The following is a 27967-nucleotide window of genomic DNA, read 5'->3' on the forward strand; positions in this document are numbered from 1 at the left end:
AGAGCATGCTGCCGGGTCTGGACTCCCCAGATCCCCAAGGAAGGGTCCGTGAGAAGGGCTAACTTGGAAAAAGGTGGGACCTTGCCGACTCCTTTCACAAATGGCTCCTAGGGAACCATTTACACTCTTGGGGACATAAGCTGGAAGGAAACTTTGAGGTCTGCCTCAACCCATTCTACAGCTGAGTAAACCGAGCGTCCCAGCTCCTTCCAGTGCTCCCACACCGGTCTCCTGGATGCTCCTTGCTCCCCCACCCAGGCTTCCTCTGGGGCCTAGCTAAAATCTCGCTTTCTACAGGAACCCCTTTTTCCTAGTGACCTCCTTCTGTTTGTGAATCGTGGTTCGCCGCCGTTTCCCCCATCGAGGGAGGGCAGGGCTAGTTTGGGCTTCTTTGTAAGTGTGCCTCCTCCTGGCACATCATTCGACCTGACTCTTTGTGACCCCATTCAGGGTTTTCTCAGCAAAGAGGCTTTGCCATTTCCCTCTCCAGCTCATTTTACAGATGAGGAAACTGAGGCAAACGGGGCTAAGTGACTCGCCCCAGAGTCAGAGGCTAAATTCGTAGCTCTCTGACCACAGGCCCAGCGCTCTCCACTGAGCCACCCAGCCTAACCTGCTTAATCCGGTCAGGGACCACATCTTGGGCAAACCTCCCATGGCACAGAAGCCGGGTCCTTGTTCCGCACACAGCCAATGGGAGAATGAAGATGAGCAGTAAGGTCCGAGACCCCCCCCCCAGCACTCTGGCTACCACAGGTTCCCTTTCCCCAATCCCAAAATGCACTTGCGGACGCCCTCTGAGCAGAAGAATCATGAACTTAGCAGACAATTCTCCAAGCGGGATGGCTAGAGCCCTGGCCCTGGAGCCAGGAGGGCAAGTCCAAATGAGACTGTGGCGCTGGGCAAGTCACTGAAGCCTCCAAGAAACAGACAAAAACCGGCTTTGGCCAAGGGAGGCGCGCTGGGTCTGTGGACCCATCAGTGTGGGGAATGAGGCCCAGCTGGCCTGAGCCCCCCAGTTCTTGGACCCCTACAGGCCGTCGGAGGCGATTCTTCCTGCTAGGGCTGCCCAGCTTTGGGGAGTTTCTAGGCCTTTTGGCAGGTTGGGAAGATTGCCGTGAGGGAGTCCACCTGCCCAGAGTCCGCCAGGCTTGTTTTCCTTCGGCATCCTCATTTCTCGCCCTTCTGCCACGTCAGAGGACAGTGCCCTCGGCCACGTGCCGTCAGGGGGGCAGCCTGGATCCCAAACACAACATGTCTTCCACTGCCCCGCCGGGAAGAAGTTGCCAACGTCCCAGGAAAACCGAGTCCTTTCCTGCTTGGCCGGGGGGGCTTGGAGCTGGTCAGCTCAGTCCTTGGGGGGCAGACCCCCTTACTTTCGAACTTTCGTTCCAAATGTAGAAGAGACCCGAGGCGAGAGTTAAAACCAAGTTCCTCGTCTCCGGCCCGAACCACTCAGACCTTTTGCTTCCATTATAAGCTAGTAGTGACCTTGGAGGTCATCGTCCCCCGAAAAAATTACAGGGAGAGCTAGAAAGAGAACTGTTTAAGGTTACGAAGGTGACAAATGGGCAGGACCCGGAATCCAAATGTGAGAATGTGAGGTTTTCCTTTTTTATTATTTGCTGGTGCAGAAGAGGGAATCGATGTAGTAGGGAGCAGGGATGGACTTGGCGCTCCCTTCCCCCATCTACAACACCTGGAACTTCCATGAACCCTGATCCTTGTAATCCAAGCAATCCGCTGTCGTGCTGAAGTTGAATTTCCAGGTGTTGCCGGGGTCTTTGTAATCCAGGCAGTCCACAGGGCTGAAGCCCAGGCCCCCAGCCCCAAAACTCTGGCCTGACAGGGAGGCTGGAGACTGGCCCAAGTGGGGCCCCATGCCAGGGGCAGGTAGGGGGCTGAGGGAGGAGCCGGGTCCGCCCAGCTGGGACCCCATGGGTGACAGGTAGGGGCTGCAGTCTAGACCCCCAAAAAAGGAGCTAGAGCTCCCATATGGCGAGGAAGAGGCACTGAAAGCCGCTGGGGCTGGTGTGTAAGTCAGTGCATAGGAAGAGGAGGCGGCCACGGAAGCCCCGGGGCCGCGCTGGGCACAGACGGACGAGCCCCCTGCAGCCCCCATGGCCGCCAGGGGGTCTGGCAGGGGAGACAGGGCCGGGCTCCAGATGGAGACGGAGGCTGGCGGAGGAGTGCCGGAGGGGGCCGGGGCCGGGCTGTAGGGGCCAGGAGGGTCGGGGCCGGGCTCTGCTCCACCTCGGGGCGGGGAGATGCCCTTCTTCTTGGCGGGCCGGGCCTTGGACGCCCCCCCACCCGCCGGCTGCTGCTGCTGCTGCTGCTGCTGGCGACACTTGGCGCGGCGGTTCTTAAACCACACCTGTGCGGGGGAGAGGGAGAGATTTAGAAGAGGAAGACCACCAGGAGTTGGGGGCCACTTAGAAGGGCAATGCCAGGAGCCTAGTACTCCCAGTGAGACCATGGACACATGGGGAGAAGGGGAGGGGCCCAAAGCTAGACCTGGACTCGGGATTCTGGGAGGTTGATCTTGCCCGCCACGTCCTCCCTCATGAAGATGTCGGGGTAGCGAGTCTTGGCAAAAAGGCCCTCCAGGATGTCGAGCTGAGCGCGAGTGAAGGTGGTCCGCTCTCGGCGCTGCTTCCGCGGTGTGCCTGGGGAAGGGAGAATGGTCTCGTCAGGATCTGTGGGGAAACCAGGGTTGGGGAGAGCGGGCGGTGGCCCGAGCTCCCCTGCAACTTTCTGGTTTTTCTGTCACCTCTGTTTGCTCTTCTTCCTCCCCTCTCATCCCTTCTCCCCATGCCTTTGGCTCTGAGACCTCCAGGGAGCAGGAACCCACCTCCCTCATCTGCCAAAGGTGGCCGGTTCCCCCGGCATCCAGGCCAGCCGGGAACCTAAGGAAAAGATGCTCCTTCCGATCCTTAAACACTGGAGATCATGGAGAAGTCTTCTCCACACTCACTATGCCCAGTTCCTAAAGATCATTTAGCCCAAATGAGGAAACCGAGGCACGAGAGTCCAAGGTCACGTGAGTATTGTCAACATTTGAACCCATCCTTTGACTTTCCACACTATGAGCACTTCCCTTCTTCTCCTGTCCCTTTTTACCTATCTTTTTCTCTTCAATCTCCCCTCCACCTTTTTCCCTCCCCATAGAAGCCATGGGATTCGGGGGAAAGAGGTTTGGACCTGAGCATCTGAAGACCTGGTTTCTGGTCCCCTTGGTTTGATGTAATCTTGGGCTTTTTTTCCTGCAATGGGCCTCAGTTCCTGCATCTGTAAAATGGGGATAGCACCAGGTTCTCAAAAAAGGAAACAGCAAAAGGGGATGTGTGAAGGTGCTCTGGAATAAGTCTAGGCTTAAGCAGCCAGAAGACCCTTTTCCATGAGAAAGAAGTTCCTGCAAATCTTTGTAAAATGGGGCCACAGAACCTTGAGAGTTAGAAGGGAGGTAAACAGAGGTGTAAGCAGCTAATCAGTCCAACCCTTAACTCAGAGAATTCTTTAATATTGCCGAACCATCAGTGATAGAGAATCCACTGGGTTCTCCATGAGGAGAATTCTCATCGTCAGGCAAACTGCCCGGATGTTTAAGTCCTACATTACCCAGGACTCTCCCTTTCTGCTTTCTGCAAGGTAGTGTAATCCTTCACCTCAAAAACAGTCCGGGTATCCCATCGTCCAGGCTCAACACCCCAATTTGCTCCTATGGCATAATCTAGATCACAATATTGACCTGGAAGTTCTCCAACTCATCAATGTCCTTCTCAAAATGAGCACAAGCGGATAAAAATATTCCAAAAGTGGCCAAATACCAGGAAGAATGTCTCTAATTCAGCACAGTCAGTCAACAAGCATCTCAGTTGTCCCAGTCATTTCTCTGGGTGCTGGGGATATAAACCCCAAAGCTGCCAGTCTCTGCTCTCCATTAGTCAACATACCCCAAAAAGCAGACAGAACTTCCTCCCTGCTAAGATAGACACAAAATAAATGCGAGTGGTTTAGGATGCGATCGGTAGCAGGTAGAGGGAAATCAGGAAGGATGCTAGGGGTCTCAAGAAGGAAAGGAATAAGCATTCACATCACCCCTAGTATGTACTAGGCATTGTACTTCACATTTACAGACATTATTGAATCTGATCCTCATAATGGCACCTCCCCAAGGTTATTTCAATTTTATACTTGAGGAAACTGAGGCAAAGTTTAAAATGACTCTGCCCAGGGCCACACAGCTAGTGTCTGAGGTCGTATTTGAACTCGAGGTCTTCCTGGCTCAATTCTATAACCAGTCCCACTAAATCTATATTAATGTAGCCTATTTTCAGTAATACTTCAAAAAAAAAAAAAAAAAGGTGAAACCAAGCTAGCTTAGTAGGTATTCTCAACAGTCACCAGGCATTTTAATTGTAATCCTTAAATCTAAGTGGGCCCAGAAGTAGTCACCAGAAGACTAGAGTTCGAATCCAGCCTCAGACCCACATCATCTGTGACCTAGGCAAGTCACGATTCCGTTTGCCTCAGTTTCCTCATCTGTCAAATGAGAAAGCAATGGCAAATCACTCCGGTCTCTTTGTCAAGAAAACGCCAGATGGGGCCACAGACACTAGGACAATTCAACAACAAGCAAAAGTTCCTGCTAACCCTCAAATTTTTCTGGGAAAAGGTTGGATTAGGGAAGGTGATTTTGCAAAGCCCTTTACAACAATTACCGGAAGATTTTCTAGAGTGAGATCTTTGGGATTCCAGATTTGATCACCTTTATCTACTACTCTAAGACAAATTAAGGGTCCGATAAGCAGACCCTGGTCTTCCATAACAATTGCTTTTTTCTTAACTCTTAATGACTCAAGTCAGGCTTCCGGATCTAATCATTCAACAAACAACACTCCCGAGTCACTAACATAGGCCAAATCTGCTGGCCTTTTCTCAGTCCTCAACAATCCAGAGCAATTCTGGGAGGATGGAAAGCCTCCCCTCCTGACACTCCAACCCAGTTCTTCCCACCTTCCCTAGTCCTATCTGAGATACCATCTTCCCACTCACTAGGGCTGGCAACTTCAAAACCAAGGAGAGATCCTTTCTTTACTTCTCACCCTCATCCCCCATATCTAATCCAACGCTAAATTCAGATTGTTTTTTTTTTTTTTTTGTTTTTTTTTTAAATATCTCCAGCGTATCCATCCCCTTCTCCCTTAGACATTCAGCTCAGCTATTGCAAGAGCTAACTAGATTGCCACCCTGTCTCTGGTCTGTTAAAAGGAAAATCATTGGCGTTTTTCAAGCTGTAACAAGGCAAAACTCAGGACAAAGAGTTTATTATGTGTCCAGGGAGCACCACCTTTAAAGGCTGAAAGTGACCTTCATTATCTTCCCTGCCTCCTTTTGCCCTCCAGTATCAAATACAACAAAATCCTTTTTATGTCTGGTGTTCAAGGCTCTTCATACATAGGTCTTCTCTCTACCTTGCTGGTCTTCACCTTACTTCCCCAAGTACTCAGGGACAGTGGACAGTCTCTGCTGCCACTTGAACAAGCCATTCGACATTTTCACTGACTGTCCTTCATATCTGAAATTCTTTTCCTTCAAGTGTCAATGAAAATCCCTCCTAATTGCACATATTTAACCTTTCTCTGACTACTTTCTGACAGAGAAAACCATTTGGAAGACAAGGGTTTGCAAAGGTGAACGATGAAAAATAAAATACTATTAAAAAAATAAAATCCCACTTGGACCAGAAGGTTTTGCAAGGGTCAATGCTGAAAAATTACCCGTGCATATATCTTGCAAATAAAAAGCTACAGTAAAAAAATGAAAATTTAAAAAATAAACTAAAATCCCTTCTTCTCCAAGAAGGTTTTTCTAACTTCCCTTAGTGGTAGTGCTTTTCCTGTGTGGATAATTTCGCCATTTACCCGGCTTTTTTCATCATGCAGAGCTGCTTCTCCCTTTTTTAAAATTTCCAAGCACTAAGAAAAAAAAAAGATCTGTCTTTTGTCTTTCTTTGCCTCTCCAGGCTTGTTTAGCATACAGTAGGTGCTTAAAACATACTTGTTAACTAACACTAGACAAGGTAAAAGTACAGATCACTTTAAAACTCCACTGATGACTTTTTCCATTATGGTATCAACTCATCAGGGCTGACTCTTTGGGGCTGTCTGGCTTTTCATTCAGTTCTACAATATTTCTTCCTCTTTTCCACCAAAAAGAGCACATTAGAATCTGTCAAATGTTTTGTTCAAATAGAGACAGATTCTAGGATGGCCTTTTCCTGAGCTTCCAGGTAAAAAGCTGGGACTATCTCTCTCACCAAGGTATGTATGTAGGGTATGCCCTTTCCCACAATCCTTTCTCCCTCCCTTCCTTCAGAGCTGGTCCCAGTCCAGGCTTTGGGACTCCAACTCAAGGCTCCGCTGTTCCCTCAGCACAATGGGGCAGCAAACTTACAGTAATATGAATTGACAAAAGATTGTACCTCTCTAGATCCTTCCCTCCTATCTCCCCTTCCATTGTCCCTTTGTCCTCGAAGGCCCCTTAACAGTCAAAGGGTCTGTCTCCCTCCCTGGGACCTGCCTCTCTCCCTTTCTCACCACGTCCCCTTGTTCCTTCCCCTTCTCTTCTCCCTCAGCCCTTTCCCACAATCCTTTCTCCTTCCCTTCCTTCAGAGCTGGTCCCAGTCCAGGCTTCAGGCCTCCAACGCAAGGCTCCGCTGTTCCCTCAGCACGATGGGGCAACAAAACTAACCGACCCCACCGGCAGCCGGTTCCTTCCCCTTCCAGGGTCCGCCTGCCCCCCCCACTCACCTGAGTAGCCAGCGGTGGGCGTCCCATGCAGAATCTCCAAGGTGGGCGCCGCCAGGGCCAACGCGTTGACTGGGTAATGGGGCGGGGGTGACTTGAGGTAGGAGGACATCATGCTCCCGGGACCGGGGACCCAGGGGTCCAGGCTGAAAGGGTGGTGGGAGTGGCCAGTCAGGGCTGCAGTAAAGCAGCCACCTCCAAGCAATCAAGGAGAGTGTAGCGACAAGGACCGGCAGAGCCCCTCCCTCAGGAAAAAGGTCTGGGGATGGCCAAGTACTTCAGGGCTCTCCCAGAGACGCAGGGAGGCAGAGGAGGGCCGGGGGCTCAGAAAGCTGCGCGCAAAGGGAGAGATTCTGCCAGAGAACCCGGGAGAGTGAGAGACATGCGGTGGCAAGAGCGTGTGGGGGCCCACCTGGAAGAGAGAAGACAAGGTGGGAACTCAGACTGAGGAGGCTGGCAGGGAGCGCTCTCCAGGACTACAACGGAGACTAGTTTGCAGAGGGAGATTTAAATACAATTACTGAGGGATGGGCAGGGCCACGACCTCCGCTGCCCCACCCAGCTTTGGCCCGAGGGCTAGGAGGGAGCGACCCCCGCGGGCGTCCCTTTACGTCCACCTACAAGAGGGCAACACCAAGTAGTCCCTGCCCTCGAGAAGCTTGCGTCCCTGCCAGGGCGCGGGCCCAGGGGCCTCGCCACCATTTCTGTCTTGGTCTCGGCCCCTCTCCCTGCGATCTGACCCCCCCTTCCTGCAGGCTGGGACCCTTCCCCCCCCCCCCCCGGCTTTTTTCTGGTCTATCTCCGCTTTGTCCATCCCTGTATCCCTCCGCCGGCTTCCCCCTCTGCGTCTCCTCAGCCCGTCTCTCCCCCAGCCCAGCCCGGTTGCCGGGCCGTTTAATCTCCGGACTCCCGGTGTCCCCTCCCGGAGCTGGCTGCTCACCTGTTTAGCGGCCAGACTAGTTCAAGGGCCTCTGAGGCAGGGCAAGGGACCAGCTCCGACGGTCACTTGGGAGCTGGAGGGCGGAAAGCTGTGGCCACTCAGGCCCCGGGGATTTTAAGCCCGGTCTCGGAGTGATGTCACCCCAGCCTGGCCTGGATCCTGGGCCCTAATCCCGGGGAAGGCCGCCTCTCCCTGGCACCAGGAGGTGACATTGGGAAGGGGGGAGGGGGTGGAGAAACCAGCCGGTCCCTAATCCCCTCCCTTCCCCCAACATTGACCTGGCAATCGGGGTGAGGGGAAGGGAGAGCCCTGGGGGAGGGGGCGCGGAATCCAGCCCCCTGGCCTCGAGCTGGCTAAGTCTGCCCCAGCGACCCTCCCCGTCTCCAGTCCCAGTGCTCAGCCACACTTCCAGGCACTCTGCTTGAAAGGAACGGAGCACAATAGGTGCTTAATAAATGCTTGTCACCCGGCTTTTGTGCCTTTTGTCTTCAGACTGGCGTAGGTTTCCACGTACTTAGGTTTCTGGGCCTCCCGGCTCCAGTGGCCCGGGACCAGCTGTCAAATTGTTACACCTAAGTCCCAGGTCCTCCTCCCTCCTTCCGGCCCTTCCCCCGGAGCCCCAGCATAAAATTCAAACTCTGGCTTTTCAGGCCGATTAGCAACAAGAACTTAGCAATTACAGAATTTGTCATGTTTGCAAAGCACTTCACACGTCGGATCCCGGTCCGTGGACTGAGAGACGGACGCCATGATTCTCTGCCTTTTACAGATGAGCAACAGAGCAGGATCCCACGGCCACCAAGTCGGGGGCTGGCGCAGGATTCGAACCCCTGATCCTGGGGGGGAGACACCTAACCGTCCAAAGGACAGATAATTCCCCCTCTCGGTGACCTGGGATGCATCTGTGCATCTTCCTTCCTCCCCAGTTCCTCCCCCCAGCGCCGGCCTTACCTCCACCTGTGAGGATTCCTCTGCAGCTTCAGCTGGGCCACTACCTCTTTAATAGTCCCTCCGAGTCCCCTCCCCCTTTTAATGACGCTGCCTGGGCCTGGGTCTTTATTCTGTCCATGCCCCACTCTGCACCAGTCCCTGGGAATGGGGGTTGTCGCTTTTGTCATTAGCCACATCCATGTCTAACCCAGTCCCTGAGTTGGACAGAATATTTAAGAGTGGTCACTGGTCCAAGGCCCAGCAGGTGAGTGACCGACGTGAGATTTGGAACAGGCCTTCTAAACAGCAATCACTCTTAAAAAAAAAAAAAAATTAAAGTATATATGTATACATAGAAGTATGTATGTATGTGTGTGTGTATCAGTCACTCTCCGTGCCTTTCCTAAAGCCACGCGAGATTTGGGGGTCTGCCCAGCCTCCCTCCTGCCTCACTGGCCCCGACCTGGGCTGTGAGCCTGGGGATTAGGGGCAGCCAGCACAAGCTCTGGGGAAACTGGGACCTCATTAGCCGGGGACCAGGGAGGGGGTGGGAATAGGCCAGGACGGAGCATGCTTGGCCAAAGAGGGACCCGTTGCTTCTTAATTGGAAAATCCTTTCTTGGAATAGAAGGGAGATTAGGGCCCAGGATAGAAATAGGAGGAACAAGGAGGCACACTCCCCCTCCCCCCATGACCGTCCCGGGGCCCTTTGAGGGCGTTCTGGCAGGGCCCAGACCCCCTCTCCTAGACCAGGAGGGCTGTGGGATCACTTGGGGAGTCGCCGGGGATGGGCACTGTCTTACTTTTTTAGCCCAGTGCCTGGCACATAGTAGGCACTTAATAAATGTGTCTCAATTGATGCGTCCCCGAGGGGAAGATGAGGTGGCCAAAGTGTGGGAAGAACAAAATCATATGTCTAGAATTGGGAGAGACCCTGGAGCCTTCACTGTCTGGTGGCAGGGTATGTTAACAGGTTTATTATGTATTACTGTACTCCCATATCCAGAGGGACCTTCCATAAACAATTTAATTCAGAAAAATTTGGAGATAACAAAAAAGGAGGCAAAAAATAGTTCCTGCCTTTAAGGAGCTTACAATCTAATGGAAAACACAACAGGCAAACAAAAATATACAAACAGGCTAAATAAAATCAGGAGGGCTCATCTTCCTAAGTTCAAATCTAGCTTCAGACACTTAGTAGCTATGGGATACAAACAGGCTAAATAAAAGTTATCAGAAAAGGGCCTTGGGAATGAAGAATGGGAAAGGCCTCCTGTAGAAGGAGGAATATTCGTTGGCTGTTGTCCTTTCTCATATTGGAGCAAACTGACATCCCTGTTAGAGTCGAATTAACGTGATTTGGCTCCCGTCTATGAGCGGCGCTCCGCCACAGGTCAGGCCCAAACCGGGGCCCGGAACATTTCCGTGGGTCCTCTAACTTGGCACATTTCTTCCGAGCTGATTCATTCAGCTTTGCTCCTAGAGCCCGGCACCTTCTCTGTTGAGGGCCCGCCATGCTGTGCCAGTGGCCCCTATCGTAAATCAATTCCGAAGTTTGTTTTTATGAAGCTTTTTATTTTTATTCTAAATTTCTGTTCTATTTCAATCCCAAAGTTCCTAGGAGTGTCTTAGTATCGCTTTTTCTGACCACTCTGTGAGCGCTTCCCCTGTGGGAGTTCTCCATAAAATGCCCGCTTGCCAACGAGCGGGCATTTGACATTAGAACGATATGGAGGCCCAATGGAGTTGCCCTCTCTGCGGCAGAGTTTGTATCCTTGGCGGTTTGGTCCAAGAAAGGCCCTCAGGGTCTGTTATCCTGCCAGGAGACCTTCAGACTCTTCCTAGGACAATTCAAATGGAAACGATCCAGTCTCCTGCCATGGCGCGGGCACGGTGCCCACTTTCACGGGCATTAGCTCAGCACAGCGGCTCTTAGACATTCAGTTTGGGGGGCAATCTGACACCTTCCTTCGCCCCCGCTTTGCCTCAGAGGGTCCCAAACACTGAACTAGCTCTACCCATGAGTGTGCCAACCTCATTATCGAGTGGACATCCCAGAAGAGTAGACCGCCGAGGAAATGAACTATAAAAGGAAATTTGCTGTAACCCAACGAGTCCCCTTATGCTCGGCGTACTGCTGGCTGATGGAGGACCTGTGTTTCCTTGGACGGTTAGGCCAAAGTGAGCACAAACAACAGAGACTCATTTAGTTGGTTGAATCTCTTCTTCCCAGGCTCATTGAATGCGCCATCACGTGCAAACAAATCAGGCCGCAGCACTCCCTCCCCTTGAGTTCTCATCAGTAAGTAGACTTTTCAAGTGGAAGAGAACTTTTTTTTTTTTTTCTTTCAACTAGAAAAGGCTGTCAGAAAAAACAAAAGGAGGTATTTTAGTGGGGACTTTTGGGAAGTCAAGGGAGAGCCTTCTGGGCTTTAGCGTCCACTTGGACTCTCTCATACAATGAATGGAAGCCCCCAGAGGGCAACCCCTAGGTGTTCCGACCCCTAGCACCAACCTAGAATTGAAATGACCGCCTAGAAATAAACTCAAGATCATTAACTCCCTCCCAGCCCATACCTCCCCGCTTGCCCATGGGCTTTTCTGGGCAGAGACACTGGGCTGCGTTGCCCCTTAGCTTCTCCAACTCATTTTACACATAAGGATAACCATTGTCCGGGGTCACACAGCTTGGGTCTGAGGCTGGATTGGAACTCCTTTAGGCCTCAGTTCACACCTACCCACTTAACAACTGAAGCACAACCATTAAGCAGAAGTCTTTCCCCTGCACTTCTATGCCTTCAGGGTAGGGGTGGGTTAGTGAAAGGGGGGGATATGATTAAATCAGGTGTTTTGGCTTCCAGATTAGCCCACTTTAGTGCTTTGAGGATAATTCTTCTTTGTGTTTTGAGGTCCCTCAGAGTCTCCCAGGAGGAAATCTCGATGTTTAGTGGCTTTCCTCCTAGATCTGAATGGGCAACCTGGGGCAAGGGGGGAAAAGGGAACTGGAGAGGGAACTGGAAAGTGACCTTAGAGACCAGCATGCGGGCAATCCGCTCTTTGTACAAGGAGGGAAACGGGGTCCAGAAACGTGGGAAACTCAACTGGACACAGAAGAAGAGTTGAAAGAGTAATGAAGGAAATAGCAGGAATAGAGATTTTTTTTTCTTGTTCTTTGGGTAAGGAAGGACTTTAGAGTGTTAACTTTGAGGGGGTCATTGGGTCTAGAGAATATCTTTAAAGATAGGGTTTGAAGTCTGTAGGTATAGAACCTGTAGGGGAGGAGAGATTGAAAAGGGAGTGGGAGAGTTGGAAAAAAACTGAAATGGCAGGAGAGGCTGCGGTGAGGAGCACGTCGAAAAGGGGTTCGCCCTAGCAAAGAAAAGGGCCCCCATAGTGCCAAAGACTACGGGAAAGGAAGAGATGATGGGAAATGAAGTCAAAGTGTTGTGAGGAAGATGGGTAAAGGGACCTCAGTTTCCCACTCAAAAATGGAGATGCTAAGCTGAGAAAATAGAGAAAAGGGAAGGTTTGGAAGAGCTTCTGGAGGGAATAACTTTGGAGAGGAAGTTGGCTTCAGCTGGAGCGCCGGCCAGTCAAAATAATGATGGGAGCTCAGAAGGGGACAGCAAAAAGGGAAGGATACTGAGAGGAAAAAGGAGGATCCAAGAAGGGACAGGGATAAATGTTATCTTCCGGTTTCTTGGTTAAGGAACATGACCTTTGCACTGGAAAGGACTGACCAGAGTTAACAGCCCAGATAAATAAGGTGATAACTGGTCCTGATGGAGTTACTTAGGCCAGATAACTATTTCTTACCTTCTTGGGGAAAATAAACACTATGCAGCTGGGATTGGTTGTTGAGCCACTTTCAGGGATAATTTAAAAATCTTGGAAAATGGGATAGGTCCTACCAGATTGAAGACAGGCAAATGTAGTCCCCATTTTCCAAAAATGGGCAGAAAACAGTCAGCAAAAGTTCAGAGAGCTTGACTGTGAATCATTAGGGAAAAAAAAAAAAAAATCCCAGAATGCATTTTAATGGTTTGCTTAGCAAGTAATCACGGCTAAAGATGGAGGCCATGATTACAGAGAACCAGCACAACTTCCTCCAGAACTGGTCAATTTTGGTTCACTTTTTGACAGAATTACTGAACTGGGAGGGAATGTTATCACAGAGTTTATTCAAATTTTATCAAAATTTTTGATAATGCATTTCATAGTATGATTGGAGAAAGGTTGAGAAGGTGACAATTGGACAAGAGTACTACCATGTGGATGGAGAGCGGATTGGATTGAAGAGATTCCAAGAGTAGTCGTTAATGTTCAATTTCAACATGACAGTTGAGTCTGCACTTTTCCCCATCACTTTCTCAGTCTACACAATCAGAAAAACAAAAACCATCAACACCAGATTGGTGGTATATGCCAGTTTCTGAGATATAAATGCTGCAAATTTAACTATCCGCTCCTGGGAGCCAGTTTGGTCTGGCTGGAGCCACGCGTGCCTTTCCCACAGAAAAGTGTTGTTTCCCATTTTTTTAGTCAACCTTGCCGATCTCAGATATTAATAAATAGTTGCTAATTTGACTTTATTTGCCTCATTTCCGTGAGCCAGTTTTCTCCCTTGTATAATGAAGATTTTGAACCAAATTCCTTCTTAGATCCATTCCAGTTCTAAATTTTTAGTCAAAACCTTCCAGAATTCTGGGGTTTAAACATGATTGAGTCATTGAGGAAGGGGAGACACCTAGTTCCACTCTTCTTACCTGTCCCAGCCCTTTTCACCTTTTTCTAGTCCTTCCAAGGGAGAAGACAGTCCCTTCCCCATTTCCCAGGTCCCTCAGGGACTTGTTTCTAGAGTGCATACCAGTTCCTTCTAGTCTCTCAACGTCAGTCCAAGTTCATGGTCATTGTTTCCACGACACCATCTATCCATCTCATCTTCTGACTTCCCCTTTTCCTTTTGCCTTCAAGCTTCCCCAGCATCAGGGGCTTTTCCAAAGGATCTTATCATTATGTGGCCAAAGCATTTCAGCTGCAGCTTCAGTATTGGATCCTCCAGGGAATAGTCTAAATTAGTGTCTTTAAGTTTTCATTAATTTGATCTCCTTGCTGTAGAGGGGACTCTCAAAAATCTTCTCCAAATATGTTTGCACATGTAGAGGCTATATGGAATTGCTTGTGGGGGGACAATGGCAGTGGGCGGGGAGAAGGGATGGAGGAAGAAAATTTGGAACTCAAAATTAAAAAAGAAAAAGGTAAAAACTTTTTACATGTAATTGGGAAAAAATTAATTTCAATTTTTTAAAAAAAGCTCTTTTCCAGCATCCCAATTCGAGTGTTGACTGCAGGATCCCAGCTTTCCTTACAATCCAACTCTCATAGTCCTACATTGCTAATGGAAAAACTAGAGGTTTGATTCTATGGACCTTTATCAGCAAGGTGATTACTCTGCTTTTTAATTGGCTGTCCAAATTCACCACATTTTTTCCTTCCAAGGAGCAAGCATCTGCACTGATTTTTGAGCCCAAGAATAAACAATTTCTTGCTTCCATTTCTTCTCCCATTTGCCAGGAAGTGATAGCACCAGTTGCCACAAACTTAGATTTTTTTTTTTTTTTTTTTTTATGTTAAGTTAAGCTTCAGGTCAGTCTTTACAACTTTCTTCTTCTACTCTTATTAAGAGGCTTCCTAATAACCTCTACTTTCTGCCATCAGGGCAGTATTGTCTGTGTATCTGAAACTGTTGCCATTTTCCTTGGCAACCTTAATTCCAGCTTTTAATTCCTCCAGCTTGGTATTTCCCATGATGTAGCCTATATATAAACAAGTAAATAAATAAGATGACAATAGGCAGCCTTCTTGTCTCCCTTTCCAGCCTTAAATCAATCAGTTGTTCCATATTCAGCTCTAACTGTTGCTTCTTGATCTAGTTACAGGTTCCTCAGGAGACAAATAGGATGATCTGGTATTCCCATCTCTTTGATCAATGAAGCAAAAGTAGATTTTTTTTTTCCCTTGGAACTCCCTTGCTTTCTATCAGATCCAGTAAATGTTGGCAATTTGGTTCTTCTGCCTCTGAAAAATAGCCTGCTCTTCTAGCAATTGTTCATTTATATATTGCTTAAATCTTGCTGACAGAATCTTAAGTGCAAACTTGCAGGTGTGTATCATAAGTAAAATTGTCCACTAGTATATACATAGATAGATAGATAGATAGATAGATAGATAGATAGATAGATAGATAGATGGACAGCAGAAATGGACAGCAGACACACAGATAGCTAGCTAGATGGTTAGATAAATGGAAAGATAGATGGATAGATAGCTAGACGGACAGCGGACACAGATAGATAGATAGATAGATAGATAGATAGATAGATAGATAGATAGATAGATAGATAGATAGACAGATGGATGCAGATAGATTCTTATAAGGGCAGATTATCTCCCCACTAGAGGAAGTTCCTTCAGTGAATAAATGCAAGGTCTCCAGCATCATAACAAGGACTCTAACAACAACTATAAGTTTCTCCTTTTGCAGCCTGCATTCTATAATCTTGAGCCCAATTTCCCTTAGACATACTGATGCAGATGTTTTTTCTTACTCTATAGTACCACCTTGATAAATAGAAATCTTAAAAAAAAAAAAAATTGAGGGGGGTGCAGCTAGGTGGTGCAGTGGATAGAGCACCAGCCCTGAAGTCAGGAGGACCTGCGTTCAAATGTGATCTCAGACACATAACACTTCCTAGCTGTGTGACCCTGGGCAAGTCACTTAACCCCAATTGCCTCAGCAAAAAATAAAAAACAAAAAGAGGGGAAAGAAAGAAATATAAATATTTATAATATTTTATATAAGTAAATATAAATATTTGCCAAGCACTTTTAAAAAGCCAAATAGTATCTCATTTACTCCTCACAACAAGAGGTACATATCATTATTATCATTTTAGTTGAGGAAACTGAGGCAAACAAAGGTTAAGATGATTTATCCCAAGGTCACTCAGCTAAGATGTATTGGGGCTGGATTTGAATTCAAGTTTTCCTGACTTCACTCCAGTATTCTAGGTGCCTTTAGAGGCAGACTCCTTGAAGTCAGGGACTAGATCCATTTTCCTTTTTCCGGTTCATTTTTGTATGCTCAGTATATACAGTTATCCCTTCCACATTGAACTTTACCCATCGTGGATTTGATATATTGTGCGTTGGCATTAGAAATTAAATGAGAGTTTTGGGGAATTGTTGAAGAAGTTGCAGAGAATATGCCATATGAAGGCCAGCAGATAACATAGAAAATTTTTAGAAACTCAGAAATGCACAAAATGTATTACTCTATTACAAAATTTAGTAATTGTATAATATTCACATGTTTTATCTTTTATATCATTATAATCTTTTAATACATAATAATTCAGATTTCTCCCTTACAAAATGAGAATAAAAAAAAAAAAATGTTGCTCCCAGACCATGGGATGCTGTATCCCTAATTCCTGCAACGTGGAAGAGAGAACTCTGCTTGGAACTTAGCAAATATTTCAGTTGGTCAACACCATTTATTACATTTATTACGGGTCTAGAAGCTACAGACACTTGAGCATATAAAGAGCTGAAAATATAAAGAAAAAATTATTATTTGATCTAGAGTTAGGCTGGTGATAATTTCTTGATTTTAGAGACTTTTGTGGCCAAAAAAAAAAAAGGGGGGGGGGGGAATCTGGTACAAAAGAATGGGAGTTAATTAGTATTCTATTCTATCCCTCACCCAGAAAGGATTAAATCATGCTGAAGTTGATAAAGACTGGCACAGCCTGGAGTTGAGAGAAAGGGGAGCTGAGACATTAAAACCATGGGACTGAAGTCCTGAGGGGGTTGGAGTCCTAGGATGGGTATGGGAGGAGAATGAGCTGGCATGGCGGTGTGAGGGATGAAACATCAAATGGAGACCAAGCAAAGAGGCAGCATAAGTAATAGAATAATAACTAATAGAATATATATATATATATATATATATATATATGTAATATAGAGAGTACACAATCAAAAAGATAGTCGTCATGAATCTTTTATTAAGCACCTACTATATGCAAAACAACTGAGATATCCTTCCTCCTTTAATTTAGAAAAGACTTCATAGGGTGCTACCTTAACACCCCAGTGAACTGGCTTTGTGAGACAGAGCTGCACAAAGTTGTCACCCTCACTCTCTCTTAAAGAATCATCAAAGTCCGGCGGCAGGACAAAAGTCTACAAGTATGGCCATGGCCTTGGGTGCAGGGGATGATCTTAGCCTCTGGTGTTTGACCAAAGTACCATGGGAATCAGTTGTTCTTATCTGATCTTTCTGCACGGGGAACCCTTCACCTGCTTTACATAGCTTTAAGTAATCAGTGTCAACAACAAGAACAATGGAAGAAATAACAAAAAGAAGGAAGGAAGGAAGGAAGGAAGGAAGGAAGGAAGGAAGGAAGGAAGGAAGGAAGGAAGGAAGGAAGGAAGGAAGGAAGGAAGGAAGGAAGGAAGGAAGGAAGGAAGGAAGGAAGGAAGGAAGGAAGGAAGGAAGGAAGAAAGAAAGAAAGAAAGAAAGAAAGAAAGAAAGAAAGAAAGAAAGAAAGAAAGAAAGAAAGAAAGAAAGAAAGAAAGAAAGAAAGAAAGAAAGAAAGAAAGAAAGAAAGAAAGAAAGAAAGAAAGAAAGAAAGAAAGAAAGAGGCAAAATCATAACTTTCCTTTAAGGAATTCGGTTTACTAAAAGCAACCACAAGCAAAAGTATCTTAATGATAATCAGAAAGTGCTTAACTATTATTATGCTTATGAACTCTGGATGAAATAGAGCTCTGATGAAAATTATTTTTTTTAATTAATTTTATAATTATAACATTTTTGACAGTACATATGTATAGGTAATTTTTTACAACATTATCCCTTGTACTCCCTTCTGTTCCGAATTTTTCCCCCTCCTTTCCTCCACCCTCTCCCCTAAATGGCAGGCATTCCCATACATGTTAAATATGTTACTGTATATCCTAGGTACAATATATATGTGCAGAACTGAATTTTGTTGTTGTTGTTCCAAAGGAAGAATTGGATTCGGAAAGTAAAAATAACCTGGGGAGAAAAACAAAAATAATGCTAACAGTTTACACTGATTTCCCAGTGTTCCTTCTCTGGGTGTAGCTGATTCTGTCCTCTGATAGAAATTATTACCTGCACTTACCCACTAGCGCTCCATTCTACTCCGCGCTCTAAAAACAATTTACACAAATAATAAAAACCTTAGCACTTCGGGCTGAATATCATGAGATGATCAATCAAGTGATCTATAGGCGTTGATTACTTTATCCTAGGAGGAGGAGACATAAGGACAAAAAAAAAACAAAAAAAAAACAACAGTTCAATATAGAAAATAGACACAAGACTATTTATGGAAGATGCACCTATAGGCTGGAGTGGTTTGAGGGGTCAAGAAAGCTTTCCTGTAGGTATTTTAATTTTAAGAACCTGAGATGGAGTACATTAAAGATGCAAAAGTAGGAAGATGGGAAATAAAGAGAAGACCAGTTTGGCCATATCCAAGAGGTAAGACAGGGTCAAGAAAAGTAAGGATGCTCTTAAGTTTATGAAAGAGAGGAGTATAAAGGATAGAGACTAGCTCTATACTTTTAGGGAGATGAGGAATCCTGGGGGAAGAAACTACTTCCTTCAAACTTATCTGGACTTGGAGAGTAGCCTGGAGCTAATTAAGTCAAATCTACTAGCATTTATTAAGCACCTATTCAGTACCTAGTGTGGTGCTAAAGGGTTACCAAGAAATGCAAAGAGCAATTACCTGCCCACTGGGAGTTCACTACAAATGAGAGAGATAGCCCAAATAACTGAATAAACATGAAGTAAGTAGGGGGTAATCAACAGAAAAAAAGGCTCTAAGATTGAGAAATACTAGGAAATGATTCTTGCAGAAGATGGGACTTTAGAAGAGAGATTATTAGGACTGTAGCAAAGCCAGGAAGTGAAAATGGGGAAGAGAATTTCCGGTTTGGGGAGGATGGTCATTGAAAATGCCTGGTGCAGAGACTCGGAATGCTTTATTGGAGAAACTGCAAAGAGACTAGAGTCTCATCAATTGTAAGGAAAAGCAAATAGGGAGTAGGAATGTGTGAGGTAGAAGAAGACTTAAGGAAGCAAAACACTTTAGAGCTTGTACAGGATGAGAGGTGAGAGAGACAGAAAGAGGGAGGGAGAGAGGGAAGGAGAAAGGGAAAAAAGAAAGGGAGAGAAAGGAGAAAGGAGGAGAGGGAGGAAAGGAGAAAGAGAGAGAGAGAATAAACTAGGGGAGGGGTGGAATAGGATGGAGGAAAATAAAAATTCTTAACTGTGGAAATAATTTTATGGCAAGCTTCTCTGATAAAGAACTCATTTTTCAAATATAAAGATAATTGAGTTCAATTTATAAAAATAAAATCCAGTTTGAGTTAAATTTATAAAAATAAAATCTCAATTGATAAATGGTCAAATGATATGAGCAGACAGTTTTCAAATAAAAAAATTAAAATGCTCTAACTCATTATGGATCAGAGAAATGCAAATTAAAATAAGTCTGAGGTACTTACCACGCCACACCTGTTAGGTTGGATAATATGGGCAGAAAAGAAAATGACAAATGCTGGAGGGGATGTGGGAAAACTGAGACACCAATATACTGTTAGGGGAGTTTAACCATTCTGGAGAACAATTTGGAACTATGTTCAAAAGGCTATAAAACCATGCATACCCTTTTACCTAGTAATACCACAACTAGATCTGCATCCCAAAGAGATCAATAAAAAAAAGGAAAGAATCCATAGGTACGAGCAAAAATATTTATAACAGGGGGCAGCTAGGTGGCACAGTGGATAGAGCACCGGCCTTGAATTCAGGAGGACCCGAGTTCAAATCTGGTCTCAGACATTTAACATTTCCTGGCTGTGTGACCCTGGGCAAGTCACTTAACCCCAGCCTCAGGGAAAAACAAAAACAAAACAAAAATATTAATTGCTTTTTATCTACCAGATATATGCATGGGTAATTTTTCAGCATTGAAAAATGCAAAACCTTTGGTTCCCACTTTTCCCCTCCTTCCCCAGATAGCAGGTAGCCCAATACATCTTAAATATGTTAGAGTATAAGTTAAATACAATATATATACATACACATACAGTTATTTTGCTGTACAAAAAGAATCGGACTTTGAAATTGTTAAGTACCGACTTAACACTTAGTAAGTTACTAACTTAACCACTTAGTAAGAACCTAACATGAAATAGTGTACAATTAGCCTGTGAAGAAAATAAATAATGAAGGCGGACAAAAATAGAGGGATTGGGAATTCTGTATAGTGGTAAAGTCGTCTCCCAGAGTTCTTTCGCTGGGTGTAGCTGGTTCACTTCATTACTGCTCTATTGGAACTGATTTGGTTCATCTCATTGTTGAAGAGGGCCATGTCCATCAGAATTGATCATCATATAGTGTTGTTGTTGAAGTATATAAAGATCTCCTGGTTCTGTTCATTTCACTCAGCATCAGTTGATGTAAGTCTCTCCAAACCTCTCTGTATTCATCCTGTTGGTCATTTCTTACTGAACAATAATATTCCATAATATTCATATACCTCAATTTATTCAGCCATTCTCCAATCTATGGGCATCCACATAGTTTCCAGGTTTTGGCCACCACAAAGAGGTCCCTTCCTCAAGATCTCTTTGGGATATAAACCCAGTAGCAACGCTGCTGGATCAAAAGGTATGCACAGTTTGATAACTTTTTGAGCATAGTTCCAAATCATATTTTAATCACCCTGGCGTGGGGGCTCTAGAAAGCACTGTAAGTTTTGTCACCCCAACTTGGGGAGTCTAGAAAACAGGACACAACACCCCTTCACTTGGAGATGGGTCCAAACCTACGAATTCTTTTTAGATACCTCAAAACACGGATCTGTGACCCCACCCTTTTGGGGTCTCTTTTCAAACCTCAACATTATAAGAAGTGATAAGCAGGAAGCTCTCAGAAAAGCCTGAAAAAGCTTACATGAACTGATATAAAGTGAAAGGGAAAGAACTAGGAAAACACTGTATACAATAACAGCAAAACTGTACAATGATCAACTGTGAATGACTTGGTTATTCTCAATAATACAAAGGTTCAAGACAGTTCCAAAAGATTTATGATGAAAAATGCTCTCCTTCCCCAGAAAGAAAACTAATGGAATCTGAATGCAGATTGAAGCACACTTTTATGAAACTTTACCTGTTTTTCTTGTTTGTTTTTAGTTTGTGTTTTTTTTTCATAACATGATTAATATGGAAATGTGTTTTGCATGACTTGTACATGTGTAACCAATATCAAATTGCTTGTCTTCTCTTCAGGAGGGGAAGAAGTAGAGAATTTGGAACTTAAAAATAAATAAAAACTTTTTAAAAAACCCAAATGTTGGAAATTGTTTTACATGGGACTGGGGAAAAGATTAAATACATATTTTTAAAATTAAAACAACTTCCAAAAAGAAAAGACAATAAAAAGATTGAAAAGTTGAGGGGTAGGATAGATTATGAAAGAGTCAAGAAGAACTGAATCTTTACCTGCCCTCGGACACTGTCTTAGCCTAGGCAAGTTAATTAATTTATCTCAATAAAGACAAGCTTATAAAACTAACAGCCTAATGAGGGAAGACATTATATAGATAAAAATGTCATCTTTGTAATAATAATAATAATATTCATATTCATATATTCATTCGTGTAATGCCTACTAAGTACTAGACACAACACCAAGTGCTCTACCAACTTTATCCCATTTAATGCAAATATAGAGACAAGCTAAATACAGGATAAATAGGAAATGATAACTAGAGGGAAGGTGCTAACATTAGGAAGGATCAGGAGAGTGGCTGTACCCACCACCATGAGGTTGGAGAATGGGGTCTAGAAGAATGACGTGAGATTCCTGTAAAAAGTACGGACTTGAAAGAAGTCAGGAAGCCGAGAAAGGATGAAGAAGAGGGAGAGAATTCCAGGCATGGCGGAATGGTCAGTGAAAATGTACAGAGAGGGTTTGATTTCAAGAATAGGAAGGTCTAAAAAGCATTTCTGAGGCTTGTAGAGTTTCTTATCTTCCAATTAATTTTATCTCAAGAATGTCAGTCTGGGTGGATGAGTCTTGTCATTCCCACCCTCACTCCCCAAGGTGTAACACCCATATCTAAAGTAAAGTTAATGAGAAGTTAATGGTTAGGAGGTCATGGGATCCAGAGCTGGAAGGACCTTAGAGGTCATCCCACTTGTTTTATTGAAAAACCTGGGGTAACAAAATTGGAGGGACCACCCCAGTGCTCATGACATCAGAATGGAGCATCCCAAGTTTATTCCCTAGATTTCACAAGTTTTATTCAGTATCTAAGACATAGAATACAAATAAGTAATGGATTGGACTCAGAAAAAAATGTAAAGTTCTTCATCTGGCCCCAAGCATTTAACAAAAAGGAAGACCTATTTTTTCACTACTCACTTTGCCAATGTTGCCAGATGGCAGTTATACATGGAATATCCCTGTCTCTGAAGAGCTAAAAATGAGTATCGAGCATTTTGTCTTCTAAGACAAAGCCAGCTCAACTATGCAGCCAATGGAAAGAGGAAATAAAGAGAATGGTGGGAGCAGGGCTGCCAACACATTGGCACTCATTATGGAATATCTAAAAAGAACAGGTGTCAAAGGATTTAACACCTGCCTTCTCAAAGTCTTCTATCTGATGAACTATAATTAAATTAACTCTATCATTGTGTCTGGTAGGGCTTGTCAATCTATTCTTCTAAGGCTCCATCAAGATCCCAGTAACTTTTGGGATTTAAGTGTCCCTCCCTAGTCACACTCCCCTTTTTGTGTGTACCCTCTACTGCATTACATTCTAATGAATGTAAGCTTTCTGGAGGCAAGGAGTGCTTCATCCAGTGTTTAGATTTTTTTTTTTTTTCATTAAAAAGGGATTACATTAGGGGAACAAAAGATTTCCCATAAATCAAGAGTCCTCCTTTGTCTCTGGAGGGGAAAAGAGGATTTAGATTAACACTTTAGCTTTCCTTAGGACATAGCATTAGTCCAAGTACAGTTATCTCTTCCACATAGACTTATGAACAGAGCTCAAACTCAAGAGCTCTTCATTCCTAGAAAATCCCTCTAACACTTGGACTCTCATCTGGATCTCCTCTATGATAGCAGTGAATATACTATAAGATATTTAATATGTATGGGAATGCCTGCCATCTAGGGGAGGGGGTGGAGGGAAGGAGGGGAAAAACTCGGAACAGAAGGGAGTTCAAGGGATAATGTTGTAAAAAAAAAAATTTTATTTATGCATATGTACTGTCAACAAAAATGTTATAATTATAAAAATTAATAAAAAACAAAAACAAACAAACAAACAAACAAAATGATAGCAGTGAATGTTTTTGTACATATCTTGTTTATTCACCTGATATTTATTATCAGAAGGTCATTAAACAGGATTATTTCTCTTGTAACATCTTCCAAGGAGTCTTAATATATGGATGGGACACAAATGGCAGTTGGTCAGTATATAAATTGGAATCTTTTATTTCATCTCCTCTGTTTTCAGGTCTTTGCCAATGCAAAAGGAGATGCTAGAAATAATTTTGCAGATATGGGTCTTTTTCCTCTTTTTTTTTTTTTTTTTTTAATCCTTTTGGGTTGTATCTAGTGGTATTATCACTAGTCAAAGGCAAATGTACAATTTAATAGCTTTGAAGGCATTGTCCCGAATAACTTTCTGGAATAGTTAGACCAATTCACAGCTCTATCAATAAATAGTACACTAGCACTGCGCTTGTTGGCTTACAGCTCTTCCAACATTTGTCATTTTCCCCCTTTTGTCAAATTTGTCAGTCTCATGGATGTGAAGTAGAACCTCAAACTTGCATTTTTCTAATTTTTTAATATTTTCCCAATTATTAATCATTTGCAACATTTTTCTTATCATTGTTAATAGCTTGATTTTCTTCTTGGAAAACTAGTCATTCATATCTTTTGACCACTTATCTATTAGCTAACAGCTCAGCTCCTCTTCTAAATTTGACTAATATATCTTAGAAATGACGTAACCATTTCCATTCTAATTTTAATTGCATTAGTTTTGTTTCTGTAAAAATCTTTTAAATTTTACATCATAGAAATTGTTCGTTTTGTCTTTTGTGAACCCCTCTCTCCATTTTTTTGTTCATGAGCTCTTCCCCATCCACAGATCTAATAGGTAATTTCCTCCTTGTTCTCCCATTTCTTTATGATATCACCCTTTACATCTAAATCTTATGCCCATTTGGAGCTTATATTTTCATATGGTGTCAGATATTGGTCTAGGTCAAGATTTTATCCAATTGTTTTGCCAAATAGTGAGTCTATATTCGACCAACTGGTGTCTTTGGGTTTATCAAACATTAGGTTACTTAACCAGGGTGACACAGCTAGTAAGTCTGTGATGCCACATTTGAATTCAGAACCTCCAGATTCAAGGTCTGGTCCTCCATGCACTGTGCCACCCAGCTACCCTTTTGCATGGTATCCACTGCAATAATCCTCTATTTTATCTCCCTACCCCTTTCCAATCTATACCCCACACAGCTGAGAAAGATATTCCTAGGATTTGTTTGCTTTGGGGTATTGCTTACCACTAATTGATCTCTCCATCTTTTAACCAGTACCATATCATTTTTGATGATAACTGTTTTATATTATAATTCGAGATCTGAGATCTACTTTTTTTTCTCCTTCAGATTCTACAATTTTTGTTCAAGATAAATTTTGTTATTATTTATTCTATAAAATAATTCTTTGGAGAAATTTTAATTGCTTATGGGTAGACCAAGCCATTATGTGAGGGATAGAAAATTCTATCCAAAAATGACTACTCAGAGATCACTCATAGAAAAGCAGAATTATTTATTAGAATCACGAGAAGCAGACCCCATCCTGGTCTGTGAGCCAGATTCAGAGCAGGAGAGAGCCACTCCCTTGAAAATGTTCACAACTTTTATACATTTCAGACAAAGAACCTCCAAAATCCCACTCTCCATAGGTTGTGATTGGTCCTACAAGCCTGCAACCCCCTATTTGGTCAATGGAATGCAACCGACAGGGTGATTTACAGCCTCTTCTCTGGACAATGGAATGCAGCCTAGGCCTTCACGTGACTGGGGCCTAATGGCCCTGGTTTACATTAGCTAGCAGTCTTTGATCAATATGTGCTTAATCTGTAAGTTCTTCACCATATCTTACTCCACACAATTATAATAAAAATGATGACCACCTAACTTGATTGACTTATTTGGTACCATGCCAATCAAACTACCAATTATTTAGATATCTTTATTTGTTGTAAAGATTGCTTTGTACTTGGATAGTTTCTGTGCTTGTACCGGCAGGTAGGCTGCCAAGTATTTCATACATTCTGTGGTAGCTTTAAATGGGAAATTTCTCTATCTCTTCCTGCTGGGTTTTATTGGTAATAAATAGAAACACTGGTGATTTATGTGAAATTATTCTACATCTTGCAACTTTCTAAAGTTGTTGTTTTGATTAATTTTTAGTTGATCTTCAAGGATCATCTAATTAAATTATCATATGATCTGCAAAAAAGGAATAATTTGTTTCTACTCTGCCTGTGCTTATTCCTTTCTTTCCATCTTGTCTTCTTTCTATAGCTAGCATTTATAAGGCTCTATTAAATAGCAATGATAGTGAACACCTTTGTTTTACCCCTAATTTTACTGATTTTTCCCCATTACTTATAATATTAATGCTTTGTTTTAGATAAATACTACTTGTTGTATTAAGGAAAAATCCATTTAGTCTTCTGCTTTCTAGGGTTGTTGTGTTTTTAACAAGAATGGATGGGGAGTTCATGAGATACAGTTTTACAGAGACACCTAGGGCAGTTATCCTGTGGGAAAGTCAACTGTGCAAATTATGTGTGGTTGTGGTGGGGTGGGGTACAGAGTTTAGAGGTTGGCTACATACAAATATTTCACAATTTCATACAAGGTAATTTCTGGGAAACATGCAGGAAGGACCAAGTAGGAAGTAGCACTTCAGCCTAGAAGGGAACTAGGAATTCTAAGACGAAGAGTGAGAGCATTCTACAAATTAGGAGACAGCCCCCACAAGGGGACAAAACAAGATTTGGAATGGACAGTTCATAGTACAGCAGGTAGACCCTTTGAGATAGAATTTAGAATTCCTAAGAGGGAATAATATGAGATCAGTCTGGAAAGATAGATTGGAACCAGATCGTGAAGGGTTCTCGATAGCAAACAGAGGAGTTTGTATTGATCTAGAAACATGTCCCTGGAGCTTCTTGATCGGACTAGTGACTTCTTCCAATGTGTATTTTAGGAATATCTTTTTTGCAGCTGTGTGGGATATAGATGGGAAAGGGGAAGGGGGATGAAATAGAGGATTATTGCAATGGATACCACGCAGGAGGTAGCACCTGTGCTGGAGTTAGGAGGACCTGAGTTCAAATCTGACCTTTGAGATTCACTAGATGTGTCACCCTTGGCAAATCACTTTACCCTTTTTTGCTTCAGTTTCTACATCTGTGAAATGAACTGGAGAAAAAAAAGGGTAAACCACTTCAGTATCTGCCGGGAAAACTGCAAATGGGGTCACAAAGAATTGGACGTGGCTGAAAGAGTTCAAGGACCACCATGCAGGAGGAGGTGTAGATCTGAACTCGGGTAGAAGCTCTAGGAGTGGAGAGAAGAGAGCATACATGAAGGATGTGGAGGGGTGATTTGATGTGAAAAGTAGAAAACAGGAAAGAGTAAAAAAAAAAGTGACTGAGGATGTGAGCTTGGATAACTACACAGTTGGCAGCGTTCTCAGACTCGTAACACTAGAAAGAGTTAGATGCAGTTAGGGGGAGAGAGGATGAGCTCTAGTTCTGTTTTAGACATTTTGAGACTAAGATGCCTAGAGAACATCCAGGTAGAAATTTCTAGCAGGTGATCTAGTGATGGGGATCTAGAGATCAGGAGAGAGATGAAGGCTGGATCTATAGATTTGGAAGTCAGCTGTACAGAGGTGTTAGTTGAATCTATGGATGAGACAACTGAAGGAGGGAGGAGGACTAAGGCCTGTGGGACACAAAAGATGGTCCTGCAAAGAAATCTTAGAAAAACCAGTCTGACAGGAAGGAGGAGAACCAGCAAAGAGTGGTGGCCAAAAAAAAAAAGCACAAAGACAAAAGAAAATCAGGAGAGAATGAATAATAAGGTGAATTTCCTCCTTAGGTGATGAATTAAACTATATCCTTGTCATGAGTATTATCATTTTTCCTTGGCGTCATTTTAGTACATATCCTCTCTCCCCGAGATGTTGCCATGGAGATCTGGTAGATTCAGAAAGCTGGCTTTTAGAAGCATGACCCAGAGTCCCCAAAGTTTCTAGGGTTATTGACCTTGGAAGTAGCTTCTATTGAAAAACCAGAATGCTCAGAGAGAGAGGAAGAGAAAATGGGCTGTGAGCAATGCTGTTTCCCCATATTTCTCTTTCTTAGTCAGCAGGAAACAGATGGACACAAAAGTGATAGAAAGCAGGGAAAGCAAATTGAACTGAGGCCTCATATTGTGGGGGAGTACCCCTGGAGATGGGAAAAAAGGAGAACGGATGTCTGCCAGAGGACTAGAGGGATGAGCATGCTTTGTGATTCAGTTCATGACTGAGGTCACGCGGTCTGGGTCATGACTTTCCTCCTCCCTTCTTCAGTAAAAAGAATAGAGAGCCTTCACTGGAGGGAGAAAATGCCTCCCTTCCTTTTCAAATCGATTAGAGTTATTATTTATGTATTACAGCAAATGGAAGGGTTTTGAATGCTGTGGATAAGTTCCCTTACCTTGGCAGTCTTTCCAGGGGTATCCACATTGATAATGAGATTGTCACCCACATTGCCAGCGTTTGGGAGGCTCTGAAGGAAAGTGTGGGAGAGGAGAGAGATGAGAATGACCCCCAGACTGAAGGTCTACAGAGCCATTGTGCTGATCTCTTTGAAATCTGGAGAGCCTACCAGCGCCAACCAAGCCAGGAGATTGAATCTCTTCCATTTGAATTGTCTTAGAAAGATTCTGAAGATCTCTTGGCAGGATAAAGTCCCAGACACTGAGGTCCTTTCTTGGACTAACCTGCCAAGTGTTCCAACTTTACTGCAGAGAGGGCTGGCCACTTTGTTCCAATGCCAAATGTATGTTTGCC

The 27967-nt window shown here is 44.0% G+C and overlaps 1 protein-coding gene across 3 annotated transcripts; it reads right to left on the bottom strand.

Annotated features, from left to right (window-relative positions):
- Nucleotides 1–845: 845 nt before the first annotated feature.
- LOC141564423 (homeobox protein otx5-like) lies at nt 846–27967 on the bottom strand. 3 transcript variants are annotated; one of them, XM_074306886.1, is made up of 5 exons: nt 27783–27967; nt 27612–27683; nt 6813–7221; nt 2515–2666; nt 846–2374 (listed from the first exon to the last, which is right to left on the bottom strand). In XM_074306886.1, exons 3-5 carry the CDS (start codon nt 6922–6924, stop codon nt 1691–1693), a joined length of 948 nt encoding a protein of 315 aa, XP_074162987.1. In that variant the 5' UTR covers nt 6925–7221; nt 27612–27683; nt 27783–27967; the 3' UTR covers nt 846–1690. The 3 variants fall into 3 exon arrangements, with proteins under 3 accessions (XP_074162987.1, XP_074162985.1, XP_074162986.1); XM_074306884.1 differs by having other exon boundaries at nt 27612–27967; XM_074306885.1 differs by lacking the exons at nt 27612–27683; nt 27783–27967 and adding an exon at nt 7750–7845.

Source organism: Sminthopsis crassicaudata, chromosome 3 (genome assembly GCF_048593235.1).
Source record: "Sminthopsis crassicaudata isolate SCR6 chromosome 3, ASM4859323v1, whole genome shotgun sequence".
NCBI lineage: Eukaryota > Metazoa > Chordata > Mammalia > Dasyuromorphia > Dasyuridae > Sminthopsis > Sminthopsis crassicaudata.

Bases quoted from the DNA above. Each gene is read 5' to 3' on its own strand.
- LOC141564423 (XM_074306886.1), bottom strand. From the start codon at position 6,924: ATGATGTCCTCCTACCTCAAGTCACCCCCGCCCCATTACCCAGTCAAC. The intron at 2,667-6,812 runs GTGAGTGGGGGG...TCCCTTCCCCAG, and splicing joins GCCCACCGCTGGCTACTCAG to GCACACCGCGGAAGCAGCGC. The intron at 2,375-2,514 runs GTCTAGCTTTGG...TCCCCCGCACAG, and splicing joins TCCCAGAATCCCGAGTCCAG to GTGTGGTTTAAGAACCGCCG.